We start from the raw sequence: 18319 nt of genomic DNA, 5'->3' as shown, positions 1-18319 counted from the left end.
AGCTACCCCACACCACTACAACCCAACCCACCCTATTTAGAGCGACCCCACACCCACACATTGCACCCCACACCCATGCCAGTGCCACCTCACCCCACACAATGCACGTAAAACTCACCCCATTCATAGCTACCCCACCCTACACCCAATGCACCCCAAACCTACCCCAGATAGAGCTACCTCAGCCCTCCCATTGCATCCCAAATCTGCCCCATGCAAAGCCACCCATAAACACCCACTGCACCACAAACACACCACATACAGAGCCACCCCAAACACACCCCATACAGAGCCAAAAAAACCTACCCATCGCACCCCAAACCAACCCAATACAGAGCCACCCACCCCAACCAATGAACCCCAAAAACATCCCACACAGAACCATCCCACTCTCCGCCCATGGCAATACCCCATAAAGAGCTCCACCCACACTCAGCCGTTGCATCTGAAACCCCACCCATATAGAGCCACTGCACCCCAAATTCACCCCATAAAGATTCTGGATGGGTAGATGCTGCCACCACACAAGTGCAGAACGCCCCTTGAGAGCCCAGGAAGGTGCACTTGTGGGGTACCTTCAAGCCCTTTCACCCCCCACCCCAGGGAAGAGCTGAGAAAGAAAAGAAAGGGGGAAGGAGAAAGGAAATCAGCTGTTGCCATCAGCTAATTAAACAGTATGTGCACAAATCTCTTAAAACACAAAAATTCAACTTTGTTCTTAAAAAAGGTAAATTTTATCAATATAAAACAAGAAAGAAAATATATCTGGAAGCTCAGGCTATTGTTAGATTTTAAAAGAGCAATTACAAGGATGAAGTACCACCAATAGCTCTCTTGAAGTCCAGCTTAAAGGTTACAAGGAAAACAAAAACATCTGGGGTTAGCACAGAGAAGTCCACAAGCCATAAAGAAACAAAAAGAGATAAACTTAATCGAGTCTTCCAAGACATTGCCTGATCAACTTACATATCTGCGGTTTTAAATGAGTAGTTTCTAGGTATGATACTGAAGATTTTTTCCTACCTGGCCCAAATTCTGACAGCATAGCTCTGCCCTGGCCGCCTCTCTCCCAAGGGAGAACAACAGACAGATAAAAGGGGAGACTTTGTTTCAATTTTAAAAAAGTTCTAGTCTTCCCACTGGCTCTTTTGGCCAGGTGCCCACTCACTTCCTTTTACCTATGCATAGCAGTGAGACTTTTTAACCCTTTACAGGTAGTACAATTATAGGACAGCTACTAAGAGGGATTTTAGAGCTGCTGGCTGGCTCTCTGTAAAAGGGAGCTAACCCCTCTTCATTTCTCAAAACCACCCACCACACCACAAACACACCCTATACAGAGCCTCCAACCCCCATCCATTGCACCCAAACCATGCCACACCAAGCCTCCACATACCAAACCATTGCACCCCAAACCTACCCCATACAGAACCACCCAACCCCCACCCACTGCACCCCAAACCCACCCCACCCAACCCCCACCCATTGCACTCCAAACCCAACCCATACAGAGCCATCACACACGACCAACTGCACCCAAAACACACCCCACACAGAGCCATCACACCCCCACCCACTGCACCCCCCAAACCCATCCCACACAGAGCCATCACACCCCCACCCACTGCACCCCCCAAACCCACCCCACACAGAGCCATCACACCCCCACCCACTGCCCCCAAACCCACCCCACACAGAGCCATCACACCCCCCACCCACTGCACCCCCCAAACCCACCCGATACAGATCCACTCCAGCCCCACCCATTGCACCTCAAACCAAGCCAATACAGAGACACCCCCCCCAACCCATCCCTCCCCTTCCCCCCGAGGCACACCCCCTACAGAACGGCCCCGCCCTGCGACCGGAGGCCCCGCCCCACCGCGCCCCCGAGGCGGGCGGCCCTGGACTCAGAGCGGCGCCGGCAGGCTGAGGGGACGCAGCTTAGCGCCGCGCGACCAGCCCGACTCGGCCGGGATCCGCCTCAGCCCGGCCCCGCAATGGGCTGCACCGTGAGCGCCGAGGACAAGGCGGCGGCCGAGCGCTCCAAGATGATCGACAAGAACCTGCGCGAAGATGGCGAGAAGGCGGCGCGGGAGGTCAAGCTGCTGCTGCTGGGTGAGCCCCGGCCCGCGGCTCCCGCCCAGCGACAGCTCGGTGCCCTGGTCCGCTCGGTGCCTCCTCGCCAGCCCCCTGCCCCGGTCCCTCCTGGTCTCGCGCCTGCCCCCTGGCCCTGCCCAGCGACACCCTCGCCCCCTGGTTCCAGCCTGCCAGCGCCCTGCTTGGCCCGCCTCCGCCCCACAGAACCCCAGCCACAGCCCCGCCTTCCGGTACCCCCCTGTCCCGGTCTGCTTTGCCCCCCCCCCGGACCACCCTGCCCTGCAGCCCCCCAGTGTCCAGGTTCCTCCTGATGATACCCCTGCCACCTGGTACCAGCCTGCCAGCACCCTGCCCATCTTGCACCTGTGGTACCGCCCTGCCCTGCAACCCCTGGGACTACCTGATACACCCTGCTCTGTGACCCTCCCCCCCGTGCCTGGTATATGTGCCCAGTACCAGCTCCTTGTCCAGCCTTCCCTGTGACCCTCCAAGTCCATGGTGCCACTCTGTATTCCCCCAGTACCACCCTGTGCAGCGACACCCTGCCCTCGTACCCTCTGGGCCTGCCCCCCGGTCCTGCCCAGCAGTACCCCTGCTAGCACCCTGCCTGCCTTGCCCCCATGATACCACCCTGCCCTGTGTCCCCCCAGTACCCTGGTACCATCCATCCCAGTGACCCTCTTCTGACCCTGCCCAGCAACACCCTCCCGCCTGGCCCAGCGAGCAGGCGAGCTCCTCACCTCTAGTAGTCTCCTCCTGGGCCCACTGAGAGCCCCCAGCGACACTCCTGGGATCCCCCAGCATCTGAGAGCCCCCCCCCCCCCCAGCCTGCTGCCTCCCATAGAACACCCCCCTCCATGGTTCTCAAGGGCCTTTTGCCTACACCCAGAGCCTGCATACTTTTAGTCTATCCTGCCCAGTGACCTACCTAGCAGACCCCAAGGTACAGCCCATTGCACCTACCCTCGTGGCTTCCTGTACTTCCCCATGTTGCACCCTGAGACACCCCAGACCCTCCACACTGCATTCCCAGGCTGCCTAGGTACATCCCAGTGACCATGTGATATACCTCCCTAGGTACAGCCTACACCCCATACATCTCCCCTAACACACCCCCTTGATAAACCCCACCCACCAGACCCTCTCAGTACACCCCTGCACAGACCATCCAGCCCATGACCCCTTACATACACTTACACCCCTGATGCAACAGTCCACACACCTTTTATATATCAGACTCTCTAGTAATACCCCCATATAACAGCCCCCACTAGATACAACTTCAGCCTCCACCCCCATACATGACAGTCCTCCCAGACACGTCTACTTCCTCCTAGATACCATAAGCCCCACCCTAGATGAAAACTCTCAGTTCCAATCTTCAGATATCACAGGCCCCCACCTCTTTCTCAGCCCTATATACCGCAGGCCTCTATGTATGGCATATGGAGGCCTGTACCTCAGCCCTACATGTACCCCAACTGCCAAGTTCCTCTCACAGCTTCCCCACAACTCCTCAGATAAGCTCCCCACCCTCATTAAATACAAACTCCTGTCCTTCCCTACAAATTTCTGTACAACCCGCTGTGAACATCCTCTCCCCATATTCCTCATCTTCCATCAGAGATCCCCGCATGTAACCCTCCTGTTCCTTCCCCAGCTCCCTATTACCCCACTCCCTCCCTTCAGCTACCCTTTTTCTCTGGAAAGGCCAGACGCTTATCTCCACACCCCCAGCTGTCCATGCCTCCCCAAAGAATCCCCATTCCTCTGTCAGCCCAACATTTCCATGTTATGAAATACTCCATCCCGTCCAAACCCATCACCCTCCCTGAAGCCTTGTCCACATTCCAGCTGCCACATACCCTCCAAACATTTTCTTCAGCTGCACCCATTTGAATGCAACTCCCCAAATACCCCCTGCCAGTTACAGAACTCCACCCTTGTGCAGCTATACACCCTGCCTTGTGTTTTCCAGCCCCTCTGCAGAGTAAATGTGTGGAGGGGAAAGCTTTAAGTGCCCATGCCCTCTCCCACACCAATGCAGATGATGTTGAAGAAGAGTTAGGATCCCTGTCAACTGTGGTTGGGGATGGACTGCTTGGGGGCGGAGGGAGAGTTAGAGACAGCGGGTGCTCAGGGTGATGGAACTTGTGGGGGGAAACTGGAAACACTTTCTTCCTGCTTGATTTGGGGGGCATTGTGGTCTGTGAGGTGAACCCTGCTGCACTGAGCAGTGTTGCTCAGGGTGTGGAACTGCTTTTTGTTGATTCTTTGTTTCCCCTTTTTGAAACCCTTTGCAATCTGACTAAGACCAGATGGTGAGCTCATCCCCTTCCAGGAGATGCCCAGAGCAAGCTGGGTGGGTTGCTTTGTGTCTGCAGTCCTAGGTTACTGGCCAAAGGGCTCTGTCAGCTGCTTTATGCCTCTAACATCCAGCTGTGTGCCGCACTATTTCTCTCTCCCCTCCTTTCTCTGAGCTCATCATGGGGCCCCCGTAAGCTGGGAAAGTAAACACCGATTTAAAATCCTCAGACTTTGTTTTTCTTTTTCCTAGATAACCCCAGCTTTTTCTTTTTTTTTTTGGGTGGCGGGGAAGAGGAAGTAAATTGCTCTTTAGTGCCAAGGTAGCAGGGTATTGAAAGAGTATTTTCTGCAGCCCTTAGTGTAACTGGAATGGTGGAAAGCAAGCCCTTACAAGAAGCAGCAATGTGAATTCAGTATGTGTGGATTCTGGCTGCTCTTATTTGCTTAGTTCAGTAGCAAACTTTGCACCAGTCCAGCCTGTGTTTACTGCTCTTCTAATATTTTTCCACTTGTTCTGCCTGTCTTTTAATGAAGCTCCAATCCAAATTGAAGATTTTTGCCCTAATGACATCTGCTGATGAGAATGATAATGTATTTGCCTACCGCTTTCTGTGTTCAAAGCACTTTACTGACATTAAACTCAGACATCTCCGCTCTCTGTCCTTTGGCTTTGGGGAAGAAAGCAGATTTTTAATTTTTTTTTAGATAATCTCCTAATTGGATTTTATTCTGCTTCTGAAATTCCCAGGAAGAGTGATTTCTCATTTAGCCTTTTAAATGTCATATTGTGTGATACTCCCACACAGTGTGGGGAAGCCCAGATGGGATGGCAAACTGGAAGATGTGGGGTGGGTTGGGACAAGAGGTGATTAGGAGACATAGGATGGAAGGAGAGAAGCATGTGATGGCAAAGCCGTTTAGAAAATGTCTGTCTTGTGGATTTTTGAAATAGAGGAAACAGTGGCAGGAAACAATGATGAAATCAGACAGACTCATTTCTTTAAACACAACCTTGCATTAGTAACTACATAATTAACATCTGAGCAGCTCTAGTCTATAGCATTATTTTATCAACACAACAGTGACTTCTTGACTTATTTAATATTGGTTAAGTGCCAACAACGTATACTCCCACTAGGAGAGTCCATGGTCTTATTTGAGGACAGTGGAGATACACTGATACTTTTGTAGAGGGATTTCAGTAAACAAATTAGATCAGATTCCTGTGTTGGTGTGACATGCTGATGATATCAGGACCTACCAACTGGAATGCAAGATTTCTTAATGCCATTAATATTTTAGGCCCAGATCCTGCAATCAGGATCCATGTGGGTGGACACCAGGGTAGCTCCATTGACTTAATTGGGGCTCTGTGCAGGTATGGGGTCTGTTTACGGGATTGGGGAGTTAGGTGGGGAGAAGTCCTATACATATTCATGTAAGCTTATTTTTGGGCGTGAAGGATCCAGGCCTAGTCTTGCATCCTTTTTTTCCCTTTAGAAATAAATGGGTCAAGTAAAGCAGCAGCACTAAAACATTGTTTCTTGTAGCCTCTTTTAACTCCCGTCTTCCCATAACTCCTAAATATTTAATAATAAAGCTGCAGAATGAGGTGCCTGTAGTTGAAGTACCTACGAGAGGAGATGCCATTTTAGATTTGGTGTTGGTGAGCAGTGAGGACCTCGTAGAAGAAATGGTGGTAGGGGACAACCTAGGTTCGAGTGATCATGAGCTGATTCAGTTCAAACTAGATGGAAGGATAAACAAATGTAGATCTGGGATTAGGGTTTTTGACTTCTCGAGGGCTAATTTTAAAGAGTTAAGGAAATTAGTTAGGGAAGTGGATTGGACGGAGGAATTAGTGGATTTGAATGCGGAGGAGGCCTGGAATTACTTTAAGTCGCAGCTGCGGAGACTGTCGGAAGCCTGCATCCCGAGAAAGGGGAAAAAAACCATGGGCAGGAGTCGTAGGCCAAACTGGATGAGCAAACAACTCAGAGAGGGGATTAGACAAAAGCAGACAGCTTACAGGGAGTGGAAGAAAGGCAGGATCAGTAAGGAAAGCTACCTTGGTGAGGTCAGAACATGTAGGGATAAAGTGCGGAAGGCTAAAAGCCGCATTGAACTGGACCTTGCAAAGGGAATCAAAAACCAATAGTAAAAGGTTCTACAGCCACATAAATAAGAAGAAAACAAAGAAAGAAGAAGTGGGGCCGCTATACACTGAGGATGGAATGGAGATCAAGGATAACCTAGGCATGGCCCAACATCTAAACAAGTACTTTGCTTCAGTTTTTAATAAGACTAGTGACCTTGGGATGATGGACGGATGATAAACGGGAATGTGGATATGGAAGTGGATATTACCGCAACTGAGGTAGAGGCCGTACTTGAACAGCTCGATGGGACGAAGTCGGAGGGCCCGGACAATCTCCATCCGAGGATATTAAAGGAACTGGCGCGTGAAATTGCGAGCCCGTTAGCGAAAATTTTAAGCCAATCCGGTAAACTCGGGGGTTGTGCCGTATGATTGGAGGATTGCTAATGTAGTTCCTATTTTTAAGAAAGGGAATAAAAGTGATCCGGGTAATTATAGGCCTGTTAGCTTGACGTCTGTAGTATGCAAGGTCTTGGAAAAAATTTTAAGGGAGAAAGTAGTCAAGGACATAGAGGTCAATGGTAATTGGGACGAATTGCAACACGGATTTAGTAAAGGTAGATCGTGCCAAACCAATCTGATCTCCTTCTTTGAGAAGGTGACGGATTACTTAGATAAAGGAAATGCGGTAGATATAATTTACCTAGATTTCAGTAAGGCGTTCGACACGGTTCCGCACGGGGAACTGTTAGTCAAATTGGAAAAGATGGGCATGAATATGAAAGTTGTAAGTTGGATAAGGAACTGGTTAAAGGGGAGACTCCAGAGGGTCGTATTGAAAGGTGAATTGTCAGGCTGGAAGGAGGTCACTAGTGGAGTCCCTCAAGGATCGGTTTTGGGACCGATCTTATTTAACCTTTTTATTACTGACCTTGGCACAAAGAGCGGGAATGTGCTAATAAAGTTTGCGGATGACACGAAGCTGGGGGGTATTGCTAACACGGAGAAGGACAGGGATACTATTCAGGAAGATCTGAACCACCTTGTAAACTGGAGTAATAGAAATAGGATGAAATACAATAGTGAAAAGTGCAAGGTTATGCATTTAGGAACTAATAATAAGAATTTTGGATATACGTTGGGGGCGCATCAGTTGGAAGCGACGGAGGAGGAGAAGGACCTTGGGGTGCTGGTTGATAGCAGGATGACTATGAGTCGCCAATGTGATACGGCTGTTAAAAAAGCAAATGCGATTTTGGGATGCATCAGGCGGGGTATTTCCTGCAAGGATAAGGAGGTGTTAGTACCGTTATACAAGGCGTTGGTGAGATCCCATCTGGAATACTGTGTGCAGTTCTGGTGTCCCATGTTCAAGAAGGATGAATTCAAACTGGAACAGGTTCAGAGACGGGCTACAAGGATGATCCGAGGAATGGAAAAACTGCCTTATGAAAGGAGACTCAAAGAAGGCTGCGGGGGGATATGCTTGCTCTATATAAATATATCAGGGGGGTTAACGTTAGGGAGGGAGAGGAATTATTTAAGTTTAGTACTAATGTAGGCACGAGGACGAATGGGTATAAACTGGATATTAGGAAGTTTAGACTTGAAATTAGACGAAGGTTTCTAACCATTAGGGGAGTGAAGTTCTGGAACAGCCTTCCGAGGGAAGTAGTGGGGGCAAAAGACTTTCCTGGCTTTAAGAGAAAGCTTGATAAGTATATGGAGGGGATGTTATGATAGGATTGTTAATTTGGGCAATTGATCTTGGATTACCACCAGATAGGTCTGCTCAATGATCTGCGGGGAGATGTTGGATGGGATGGGAACTGAGTTACTGCAGAGAATTCCTTCTTGGGTGCTGGCTGGTGACTCTTGCCCACATGCTCAGGGTTTAGCTGATCGCCATATTTGGGGTCGGGAAGGAATTTTCCTCCAGGGCGGATTGGCAGGGGCCCTGGAGGTTTTTCGCCTTCCCCTGCAGCGTGGGGCACGGGTCGCTTGCTGGTGGTTTCTCTGCAGCTTGAGGTCTTCAAACCAGTTTTGAAGATTTCAATAACTCGATCCTGGGATAGGGGTTGTTATAAAACTGGATGGGTGGGGTTCTGTGGCCTGCCTTGTGCAGGAGGTCAGACTAGATGATCAGATTGGTCCCTTCTGACCTATGAGTCTATGAGTCTGTAGTACTTTTAGTAGCAAAACAAAAATCCATGCTTGACTTTTTTTTTTTCCCCCCAGTGAATTTTCTCTTGTACGAGTCTAGCATCTGTTGGCCTGCATAATTTGTAAGATAAACATGCTTGTGATCGCCTGTGGATTTACAGCTGGCTAGGTGAATTCACTGGATAAATAAGGCAGAGGGCAACAGCTTCACCTATAAACTAAAAATAACTTACAAGGTGGCAGACACCTTTTGGATTTGGATTTCCACCTGTGTTTGAGTAAAGACAACAGGAAACCTGTTTGTAGAGCACTACTGTAGCATTTTTGCTAGTTTTGGTAAAATTCTCTAGCTGAAATGGATGCTCGCAGCAAATGTTTTTTTGGGATAATCACTTTTGCACTGAGTGTTAAATGTGAAACAAGGGCATGAGTTTTGCAAAATGCAAATAATGCACATGGTTAATTTACAGGTAATAATATTCCTCGTGCTTCACTACTATATGTGTTCTCAGTTTAAGCGGGGCTGTGCGCATGTGCTTTGCTGTGGCTGTTTACAGTAACTCATTTACTAACAAAGGCCTTCATCCTGCAAGCAATTAGTCATGTGCTTCATTTTATTCACACGACTGCTGTTGGAGTTAGTAGAACTACTGACATGTAAAGTTAAGCACGGGCGCATGCACACGTTGGTGTAAGGGCTGGTCAGTGTGTGTTACAGGTCCCTCCCCTTTGTGCCTGTCACTGAGGATCTGAGTTGTTGCAGCCCCCAGCTAGGTAGCCTTGGCTCTTTAGCTCAAGCTGTAAAATCTCCTGTTTTGTGTTGGCCAAGAGGGTGGATGTCACATTTACAGGACTGCTGCCAAAATGACCATCTGTTTTTGACTGCTACCTGTAGGCTACAAAATTAAAGGGAAGAAAATGTCGTGGCAGCTTGGAGTGAATTTGTGTATTTTGCCCTCGGTCATACAGTATTTGGTTTTGGATGTCCAGTGTGGAATGAATTATTTATTTTCAAATTGTATCTTTATGTTGGAAAGGATGGGGGTGGGGGGGAGAAGGGAAGGATCCAAATGATTCTTGCCTTCTGAAGTGAAGAGTACTTACAAAATATTATTCTGATCTTGGTGTGGGGCTCTAAATTCAAAAGTAGAGCAAGACATTTTTTCTTTCTAGCAGCTGTTCAAGTGTAAATAGTGCTGAAGACTTGAGTCATTATTGCCCTATATTTAAGCTGAGACATGTCTGCAAGATACTTTCAAATTAACTTGAAGTCATTGCACAAACAGATTGCTCTTTATTGAGAATAGCAGTAAGCAATGCAGTCACAGAAGACACCTTACTGCCTAGATTGTGATTAATTGTAATGTTAACTTTGTAATTTCTGAGCACAGTTGTTAATTTTGGGTCAGTTACAGCAGGGTGAATCTCATCGGTAAATTCCTATAACAAGCACATATTTTAATAGACTTTTAAAGAGTGACTGTATAACTGAGGAGTCCCTGGGACTTAGCAAGCACTTCCAGGATGAAAACTGTCTTGACCTTGATGCATCAGGCGAGGTATTTCCAGTAGAGATAAGGAGGTGTTAGTACCATTATACAAGGCACTGGTGAGACTTCATCTGAAATACTGTGTGCAGTTCTGTTCTCCCATGTTTAAGAAGGATGAATTCAAACTTGAACAGGTACAGAGAAGAGTTACTAGGATGATCCGAGGAATGGAAAACCTGTCATATGAAAGGCGACTCAAAGAGCTTGGCTTGTTTAGCCTAACCAAAGAAGGCTGAGGGGAAATATGATTGCTCTCTATAAATATATCAGAGGAATAAATACCAGGGAGGGAGAGGAATGATTTAAGCTCAGTAACCAATGTGGACACAAGAACAAGTGGATATAAACTGGCTATCAGGAAGTTTAGACTTGAAATTAGATGAAGGTTTCTAACCATCGGAGGAGTGAAGTTCTGGAACAGCCTTCCAAGGGGAATAGTGGGGTCAAAAGACATATCTGCCTTCAAGACTAAGCTTGATAAGTTTATGGAGGGAATGGTATAATGGGATAGCCTAATTTTGACAATTAATTTGTCTTTGACTACTACCGGTAAATATGCCCAATGGCTTGTGATGGGATGTTAGATGGGGTGGGATCTGAGTTACTATAGAGAATTCTTTCCTGGGTGTCTGGCTGGTGAGTCTTGCCGACATGCTCAGGATTTAGCTGATCGCCATGTTTGAGGTCAGGAAGGAATTTTCCTCCACAGCAGATTGGCAGAAGCCCTGGTTTTTTTTTGCCTTTCTCTGCAGCGTGGAGCATGGGTCACTTGCTGGAAGATTCTTTGCACCTTGTAGCCTTTAAACCATGGTTTGAGGACTTCAATGGCTCAGACACAAGTTTGATACAGGAGTGGATGGGTGAGATTCTGTGGCCTGCATTGTGCAGGAGGTCAGACTAGGTGATCATAATGGTCCCTTCTGACCTGAGTCTATGAGTGAGAAGTGAGTGCTGAAGAGAATCTGATGTTTGGTCTGTTAGTTGTATGCCAGAAGATGTTCCTCATTACAAGGCTGAAAGTATGCATGTCTAAGTGATGCTGGCAGATGGACTGTCCCAGGCAGCCTGGTAATGGCAGATGTATGTACATTAAAGATAAGTCAAGGAAAACTCCTGTGGCATGAGATCATTATTGTTAATTGTAATCATTATTGTAAGCCTTCTAATACCAGTGACTCTGAAGTCTGGATTTATTTTTTCACAGGGTCTGCTGTCTTTACAAAGTGATGCTGGTATGGTTCTAATACTCAATTCACATATTTTCTTGTTAGAGTTCCAGTTTTTAGATGGATATTCTCACTCCCCCCGCCCAAAAAAACCACCGCCCCCAATAATCAAGTTGTGTTGTGAGGAAAGATCTTACTCTATCAAACTGCTATGAGCTATTGCTTTGTGAGCCTCTGGAGCAGAGGGCAGTACCACGTTTTATCAGGACATTTGTCTGCTTTGGGGAGAGCAGCTGCAGTGATCAGAGAACCAACTTCTTGTACAAGCTCAAATTAATACTTTTCAGCGAACACGGTGGCTTTTGTGTGTTGTGGCTAAAGACTGGACTGAGGTCTCAACAAATCCTCTGTCAAATCAGAACTAACTCTCTTCCTGCTGCTCTTGTGCATTCAAACAGACTTAAAAGGCTTCTCTTGTCTTGAATCTTTTGCACTAGAGCTTTGGCAAACTAGAATAGTCGTGTAGCTAAGGGCTTGTCTACACTGGCAATTTACAGGACTGCAACTTTCTTGCTCAGGGGTGTGAAAGAAAACAGCAAGTTTCAGTCCTGTAAAGTGCCAGTGTAGACAGTGCACCAGTGCTGGGAGCTGTGCCCCTCGTGGCGGGTTTTTTTTTTTTAGAGCACTCTCTCTTTCAGAGCTCTGCCATGACCAGACAAGCCATGTTAAAGCGCTGCCAGTGTAGACTAGTCCTAAATCTCAGTGTGCACCACTTGCCTGGAAAATTTAATCTGCCATTTCAGCTCCAGCAAACATGTTAGGGAGGCATTAGGTAATGCTTTCTGATGGCTTGGTTTTAAACGGTGCCCTATGATCGCAGTCCTTTCCTCTCTGAAATCATGGATGTTTGCTTAGACTATTCACACAAACATTGATTAGAAGTAGGGCTGTTGATTAATTGGGATTAACTCATGGGATTAACTCAAAAAATTAATTGTAATTTAAAAAAAATCACAATTTATTGCAGTTTTAATCACACTGTTAATAGAATACCAATTGAAATTAAATATTTTGATGTTTTTGTACATTTTCAAATATATTTCAATTACAACACTGCAAAGTGTACAGTGCTCACTTTATATTTTTATTACAAATATTTGCACTATAAAAATGATAAACAAAATAAATAGTATATTTCAGTTCACCTCATAGAAGTACTGTAGTGCAATGTCTTTATCGTGAAAGTGCAAGTTACAACATATATTTTGTTTTTGAATAATGTAAAATTTTAGACCCTACAAGTCCACTCAGTCCTACTTCCTGTTCAACCAATTGCTAAGACAGAAAAGTTTGTACGTTTGTGGGAGATAATTCTGCCCACTTCTTATTCACAATGTCTCCTGAAAATGAGAACAGGTATTTGCATGGCACTTTTGTAGCTAGCATTTTAAGGTATTTACATGCCAGATATGCTAAACATTGGTATGCTCCTTCATGCTTCAGCCACCATTCCAGAGGACATGCTTCCATGCTGATGACACTTTGTTAAAAAAATATTGCGTTAATTAAATTTGTGACCAAAGTCCTTGGGCGAAGAATTGTAAGTCTCCTGCTCTGTTCTACCCGCGTTCTGCCATATATTTCATGTTATAGCAGTCTCTGATGATGACCTAGCACATGTTTGTTTTAAGAACACTTTCACTGCAGTTTTGACAAAACACAAAGAAAGTACCAATGTGAGATTTCTAAAGCTAGCTCAGCGCTCTACCCAAGGTTTAAGAATCTGAATTGCCGTCCAAAATCTGATGGGGTTGGGGTGTGGAGCATGCTTTCAGAAGCCTTAAAAGAGCAAGACTCCAATGTGGAACCTACAGAACCCGAACCACCAAAAAAAGAAAATCAGTCTTCTGCTGGTGTCATCTGACTTGGATGATGAAAATGAACATGTGCTAGTCTGCACTGCTGCAGAACCCATCATCAGCATGGAAGCATGTCCTCTGGAGTGGTGGTTGAAGCATGAAGGAGCATACCAATGTTTAGCATATCTGGCATGTAAATACCTTAAAATGCTAGCTACAAAAGTTCCATGCAAATGCCTGTTCTCACTTTCCGGAGTTATTGTGAATAAGAAGTGGGCAGCATTATCTCCCATAAATGTAAACAAACTTGTTTGTCTGAGTGATTGACTGACCAAGAAATGGAACTGAGTGGACTTGTAGGCTCTAAAGTTTTCATTGTTTTATTTTTGAATGCAGTTTTTTGTACATAATTCTACATTTGTAAGTTCAGCTTTCATGATAAAAGTTCTTTATTCAGTGAACTGAAAAATACTATTTCTTTTGTTTTTTGCAGTGCAAATATTTGTGAAATAAATATCGAGTGAGCACTGTAAACTTGTGTTCTGTGTTGTAATTGAAATCAGTATGTTTGAAAATGTAGAAAACATCAAAAATTAAATTAATGGTATTATATTATTTAACATTGAGATTAGTCACAATTTTTTAAATTGCTTGACAATCCTAATTAGAAGTTTTAATGTTTCAATGGTTTATTCCAGTGAGCCATAAATTACCAAAACAAAACTTGTGGCCGCTTTAAATCAAGCACGCTCCATCCCAGAAGCTTCCTTTGGTGGGGTTCACCCTTGAATTTGCCCATCATTCAGTGTCAAAAATAGACTGCTGCACAAGGGGAAAAATGTTTTTAAAAAAGGGCAGACTTTGGTTAGTAATTCTAAATTATTGTAAGACTTTCCATCTCTCTCCTTAAGGAATGTTAGCATTAGAAAAAAAATGGCTATGCAGCTTTGTTCCAAGGTTGAGTCTTTAGCTAAAAATAAGTACAACCAAAGACTGTTCAGTTGGCTTTGGAAACGGTTTCCAAAACCAATGAGAAATACCCTCTGTTACCAAAGAGAAAAACTTTGCTGAATTTTGCTGACCTTAAAATAGGGTGGAGAGTTTCACTTGTGCTATTACTTGCTGCAGATTTGGATGCATTCTCTTGTTAAATTTCCATTCTCAGAAAACCAGCCCTTGACACTCTGACACGCAGCTCTCCCTGTAGGTCATTCCCTTCTGTATCTGAGCAATATGAGCTATTTTAATTGAGATCTAAGCTCTGCTTCTGGGGAGGAGTGATGGAAATAATTCCTTTCTCTTAATGGCTTCTTTATAATTAGCTTAGTAACTCTGATTGTGCCCAGAAGTTTTTGATATCTCTGTGGATGAAGGGTTTTATATCAGTTCAGATGTGAAAGTTGGCTTCATTTACTAGAGAAAATGAAAAAAAAAACCCAAAATACACCTTGCTGACGAGGAGTTGAAGAAAGCAAAGGCTCTAGCTATTCATCTCAGCCCAAGTATGCTTTCCAGAAGCATGGGAGACATTATTTTTCCAGAAACCTTGAAGATAGTGGAATATTGTAACAGAATTAACATTTTGGATCAGCGTTAGTAATTGCTGTCTTATAACAAAACTGGGAGAAAACTGGAACCACCGGGACATCTGGGATTCAACAGTTCATCAAGGCTAATTTCTGTGGCAGTGCAAACCAAACTGTGTACCATACAGTCTTCTGAATTTTACTACAAGGATAACTAAATTCTTTGGCACATTTACCCAGTAGGAGAACATAACTAGTTTTAGCAGAGCAGCTTCAAACAGACACAGTGATACTCATGGACTTAATCACGTTAAAGAACATATGCTTCTGTTTGAATAGGTGGTGGTGTTCTCCATCTTGCTGGAGGAAGTGGTGTTGCTAGAACATGGTTTTTATCAGATTTTTGTCACTGCTTATTTTGGAAAAAAAAATCTTTGGCCTGTAAACACAGTTAATGAGTGGGTGTGTGTATACAACATATATACTTCCTACAGCTGAGTAAGGCATGAACATATGCAAAATAGAGTTAAATAATATTGTCTCAATCAGATGGTCTGAGATGTGCAGTTCCACAAATGGAGAATGATTAATGGATTGGAAACATGCCTTATAATATGCAGTGCTTATAGCCATGTCGGTCCCAGGATATTAGAGAGGCAGTGTGGGTGAGGTAATATCTTTTATTGGACCAAGCTTTCAAGCCACACAGAGCTGCTCTTCAGCTCTCTTCCTGAGGAGCAGCTGTGTGTGGCATGAAAGCTTGTCTCTTACCAACAGAAGTTGGTCCAGCAAAAGATACTACCTCACCTACCATGCCTTAAAGTGATGGATTCCCAGAGCTCAATCTATTTAGCCTAACAAAGAGGTGTGACTTGGTCACAGTCTGCAAGTACCTACATGGGGAACTGAACTTTCATAATGGGCTCTTCAGTCTAGCATACAAAGATATAACAAGATCCATTGGCTGGAAGATGAAGCTAGACACATTCAGACTGGAAATAGTGTAAATTTTTATCAGGAAGAGTAATTAACCTCTGGAACAAGTTATCCTGAGCTGTGGTGCATTCTCCATCACTGGAAATTTGTAAATCAAGGGCAGGAGTACATTTAAAACACTGCAGCAGCACAGCTCTTCAGTGAAGACACTATACCACCAATGGAAGAGCATGTCCCATCAACTTAATTAATCCACCTCCATGAGAGGAGGTAGCTATGTCGAGGGGAGGAGCCATTCTGTCAACATAGCGCTGCCTACACCAGGGGTTAGGTCGGTATAACCTCATCACTCGGGGTGGATTTTTCACACCCCTGAGTGATGTATAGTGATACCGATGTAAGTGTATAGTTGGATATTTTTCTACAAGAAATGCTTTATTTCTAACAGGAATTATTTGGGGGCAGTTCTCTGGCCTGTGTCACACAGGAGGTCAGGCTGTATGATCACAGTGGTCCCTTCTGGCCTTAGAATGTAAGTCTGATGGCTGTTAAGGTTACTGGATGGCTGACAGCCACTAGTAAGTTTTAGTTCTTCTTGCCGTTCAGAAATTTGATTGTTCAAAAAGTATAATATACTTAAAGGTTTTGTTTAATGGCTAAGCTGTCTTTGTTTAGTCACATGTCCAGCCATGTCTAAACCAATCTCAGTGTAACCATTCCATAATGATACAGTCTGAAAAACTTCACTTCAGGCAAATAATTGTGTCTTTATCAATCATTTGAAATACCAGAATTCAAGTAACATATTAGTGCAGCATATCTGTCTCCTGCTTGTAAAAATAAACATCTTGGCTATGTTTCAACCTTTCGCTCAAATGAATGAATAGCCCTTTCTCTAGCAGTAGCAGACCACTGCCCAGTGACATTTGTTCTGTTTTGTTGACATTGTCTTTAGTGATTTAAAAATAAATAAATAAATGAACAAGTGGATTTAATTTCTGGTTGATCCCCAACTGAAGAGTTCTTGATTTTTTTAAACTATTACCTAAACGGTCTCCATCCAGTATAGTTCCTGTAGTCAAGTGATTTATTTAGATGATGTCATACCTCATAGGCATAATTGGGCTCAGAGCTATTGTCTCAGGCTCTTTGCAACTTCAGGCATATGTTGCTGCACTGGTTACGCCCAGGGGAGCTTCCCGCCTTTAAGGGTTTGTCTTTACTGTGTAGTGAACTTGAGCGTTGGCCATAATTTGCAAGCATGCTGAATCATGTTGTTGGCCTGAGAGATTATATAGGCCAAAATCGAGTGAGCACATCTAGTTGGCTGCTGATTGACCACTCTGTAGTGTGGATGCAGGCTAGTGCTAACTGAGCACTTCTAGTGCAGCAGTGCCTTCCCATAATTTTCCCAGTGTGCCCAGAAAGGACAGACAGGTTCTCCCACATGCAAAGAACCATGGGATGTGCTCCCAGAAGTCGTAATGCCACCCATGAGTGAGTCCATCGCCTGTGTGGACACAGCAAATCGCTGCTTAGTTTGCAGGGTTGCTGCTTTCACTTGAACTTGGCTAACTTGGGTGTAGGTAACTGGAGTTAACTCTGCAGTGAAGACATGCAATTCAGAGCTGTTATCTCAAGCTCTCTGCAGACTCAGACAAATACCACTGCATCAGTTACACCCTCTCAGAGCTATTGTTTTTCATGTTACATTTTATCAGTGCCTGAAGAATCCTTATTTTAATAGGAAACTTTTCTGTGTATGTTTGTTGCCTTCCTCAGTGTGCAGGCATCTCCAGTATTTTTGCTATTGCTCAGAGCTTTGCCAAGCTGCATCAGGGTGAAGTTAACATGATTCAGGACAGTTTAGCTGCTTCCGCTCAGAACCCTGTGGACAGAAGTGAATCTATTGGTCACATAAGTTTCATGCAGCTTCTTGGGAAGGTCATGAAGAGCAGCAGAGGAAGGGATTCGAGTTTCATCTTATGGGGAGTAGGACCCAGAAAAGAATCTGAGGAAGGAGTGGGGCAACAGACAGCCTCTGATCTCCTTTGTGGCAGCTCGGATCCTCTCTGGGATAGAAGAGTTGGCTGGCACATGCTTCTGTCCAGCTGCCTGTAGAGAGTAGAGCTACTTTTATAACAACACCTAAAATACTGGAACTGATAAGTTGTTCTCTCCCTTTCCAGTTTTGAAGATTTATTTTTATTTTTTTTTAGGTAGTGAAACAGACTAGATGCAAACTGTTGTCAAGTGCAGAGCTGTATAGTCAGTTGTTTGTGTGGCTTTTTTCCACAGCAACCAGGAGAGGAAAAATGTTTTTTAAAACAGGAAAATATGCTTGTAAATCCGCAATAACTGGCAAGAGACTTCTGAAGTAAAGTGCAGTACCTCAAACTACTTTTTAAGGGTATGGCTACACTTGCAATTTCAAAGCACTGCCGCGGCAGTGCTTTGAAGTGTGAGTGTAGTCAGAGCGCCAGCGCTGGGAGAGAGCTCTCCCAGCGCTGCACGTAAACCACATCCCTTACTGATTACACTGAGGCTTTACAGCGTTGTATCTTGCAGCGCTCAGGGGTGTGTTTTTTCACACCCCTGAGCGCGAAAGTTGCAG

The 18319-nt window shown here is 45.0% G+C and overlaps 1 protein-coding gene across 1 annotated transcript in view; it reads left to right on the top strand.

Moving 5' to 3' along the window:
- Positions 1-1910: 1910 nt before the first annotated feature.
- The window catches only part of GNAI2 (G protein subunit alpha i2), a 223662-nt gene continuing 207253 nt past the window's right edge, over positions 1911-18319 (top strand). Inside the window, exon 1 of the mRNA XM_030568270.1 lies at positions 1911-2118. Coding sequence (XP_030424130.1) covers positions 2001-2118 — 118 coding nt within the window. The 5' untranslated portion in view covers positions 1911-2000. The remainder of the gene's footprint in view (positions 2119-18319) is intronic.

This window comes from Gopherus evgoodei, chromosome 7 (genome assembly GCF_007399415.2).
Source record: "Gopherus evgoodei ecotype Sinaloan lineage chromosome 7, rGopEvg1_v1.p, whole genome shotgun sequence".
NCBI classification, from domain to species: domain Eukaryota; kingdom Metazoa; phylum Chordata; order Testudines; family Testudinidae; genus Gopherus; species Gopherus evgoodei.
Note: the sequence above shows the minus strand (reverse complement) of the source record. Positions and strands in the feature narration are given on the sequence as shown.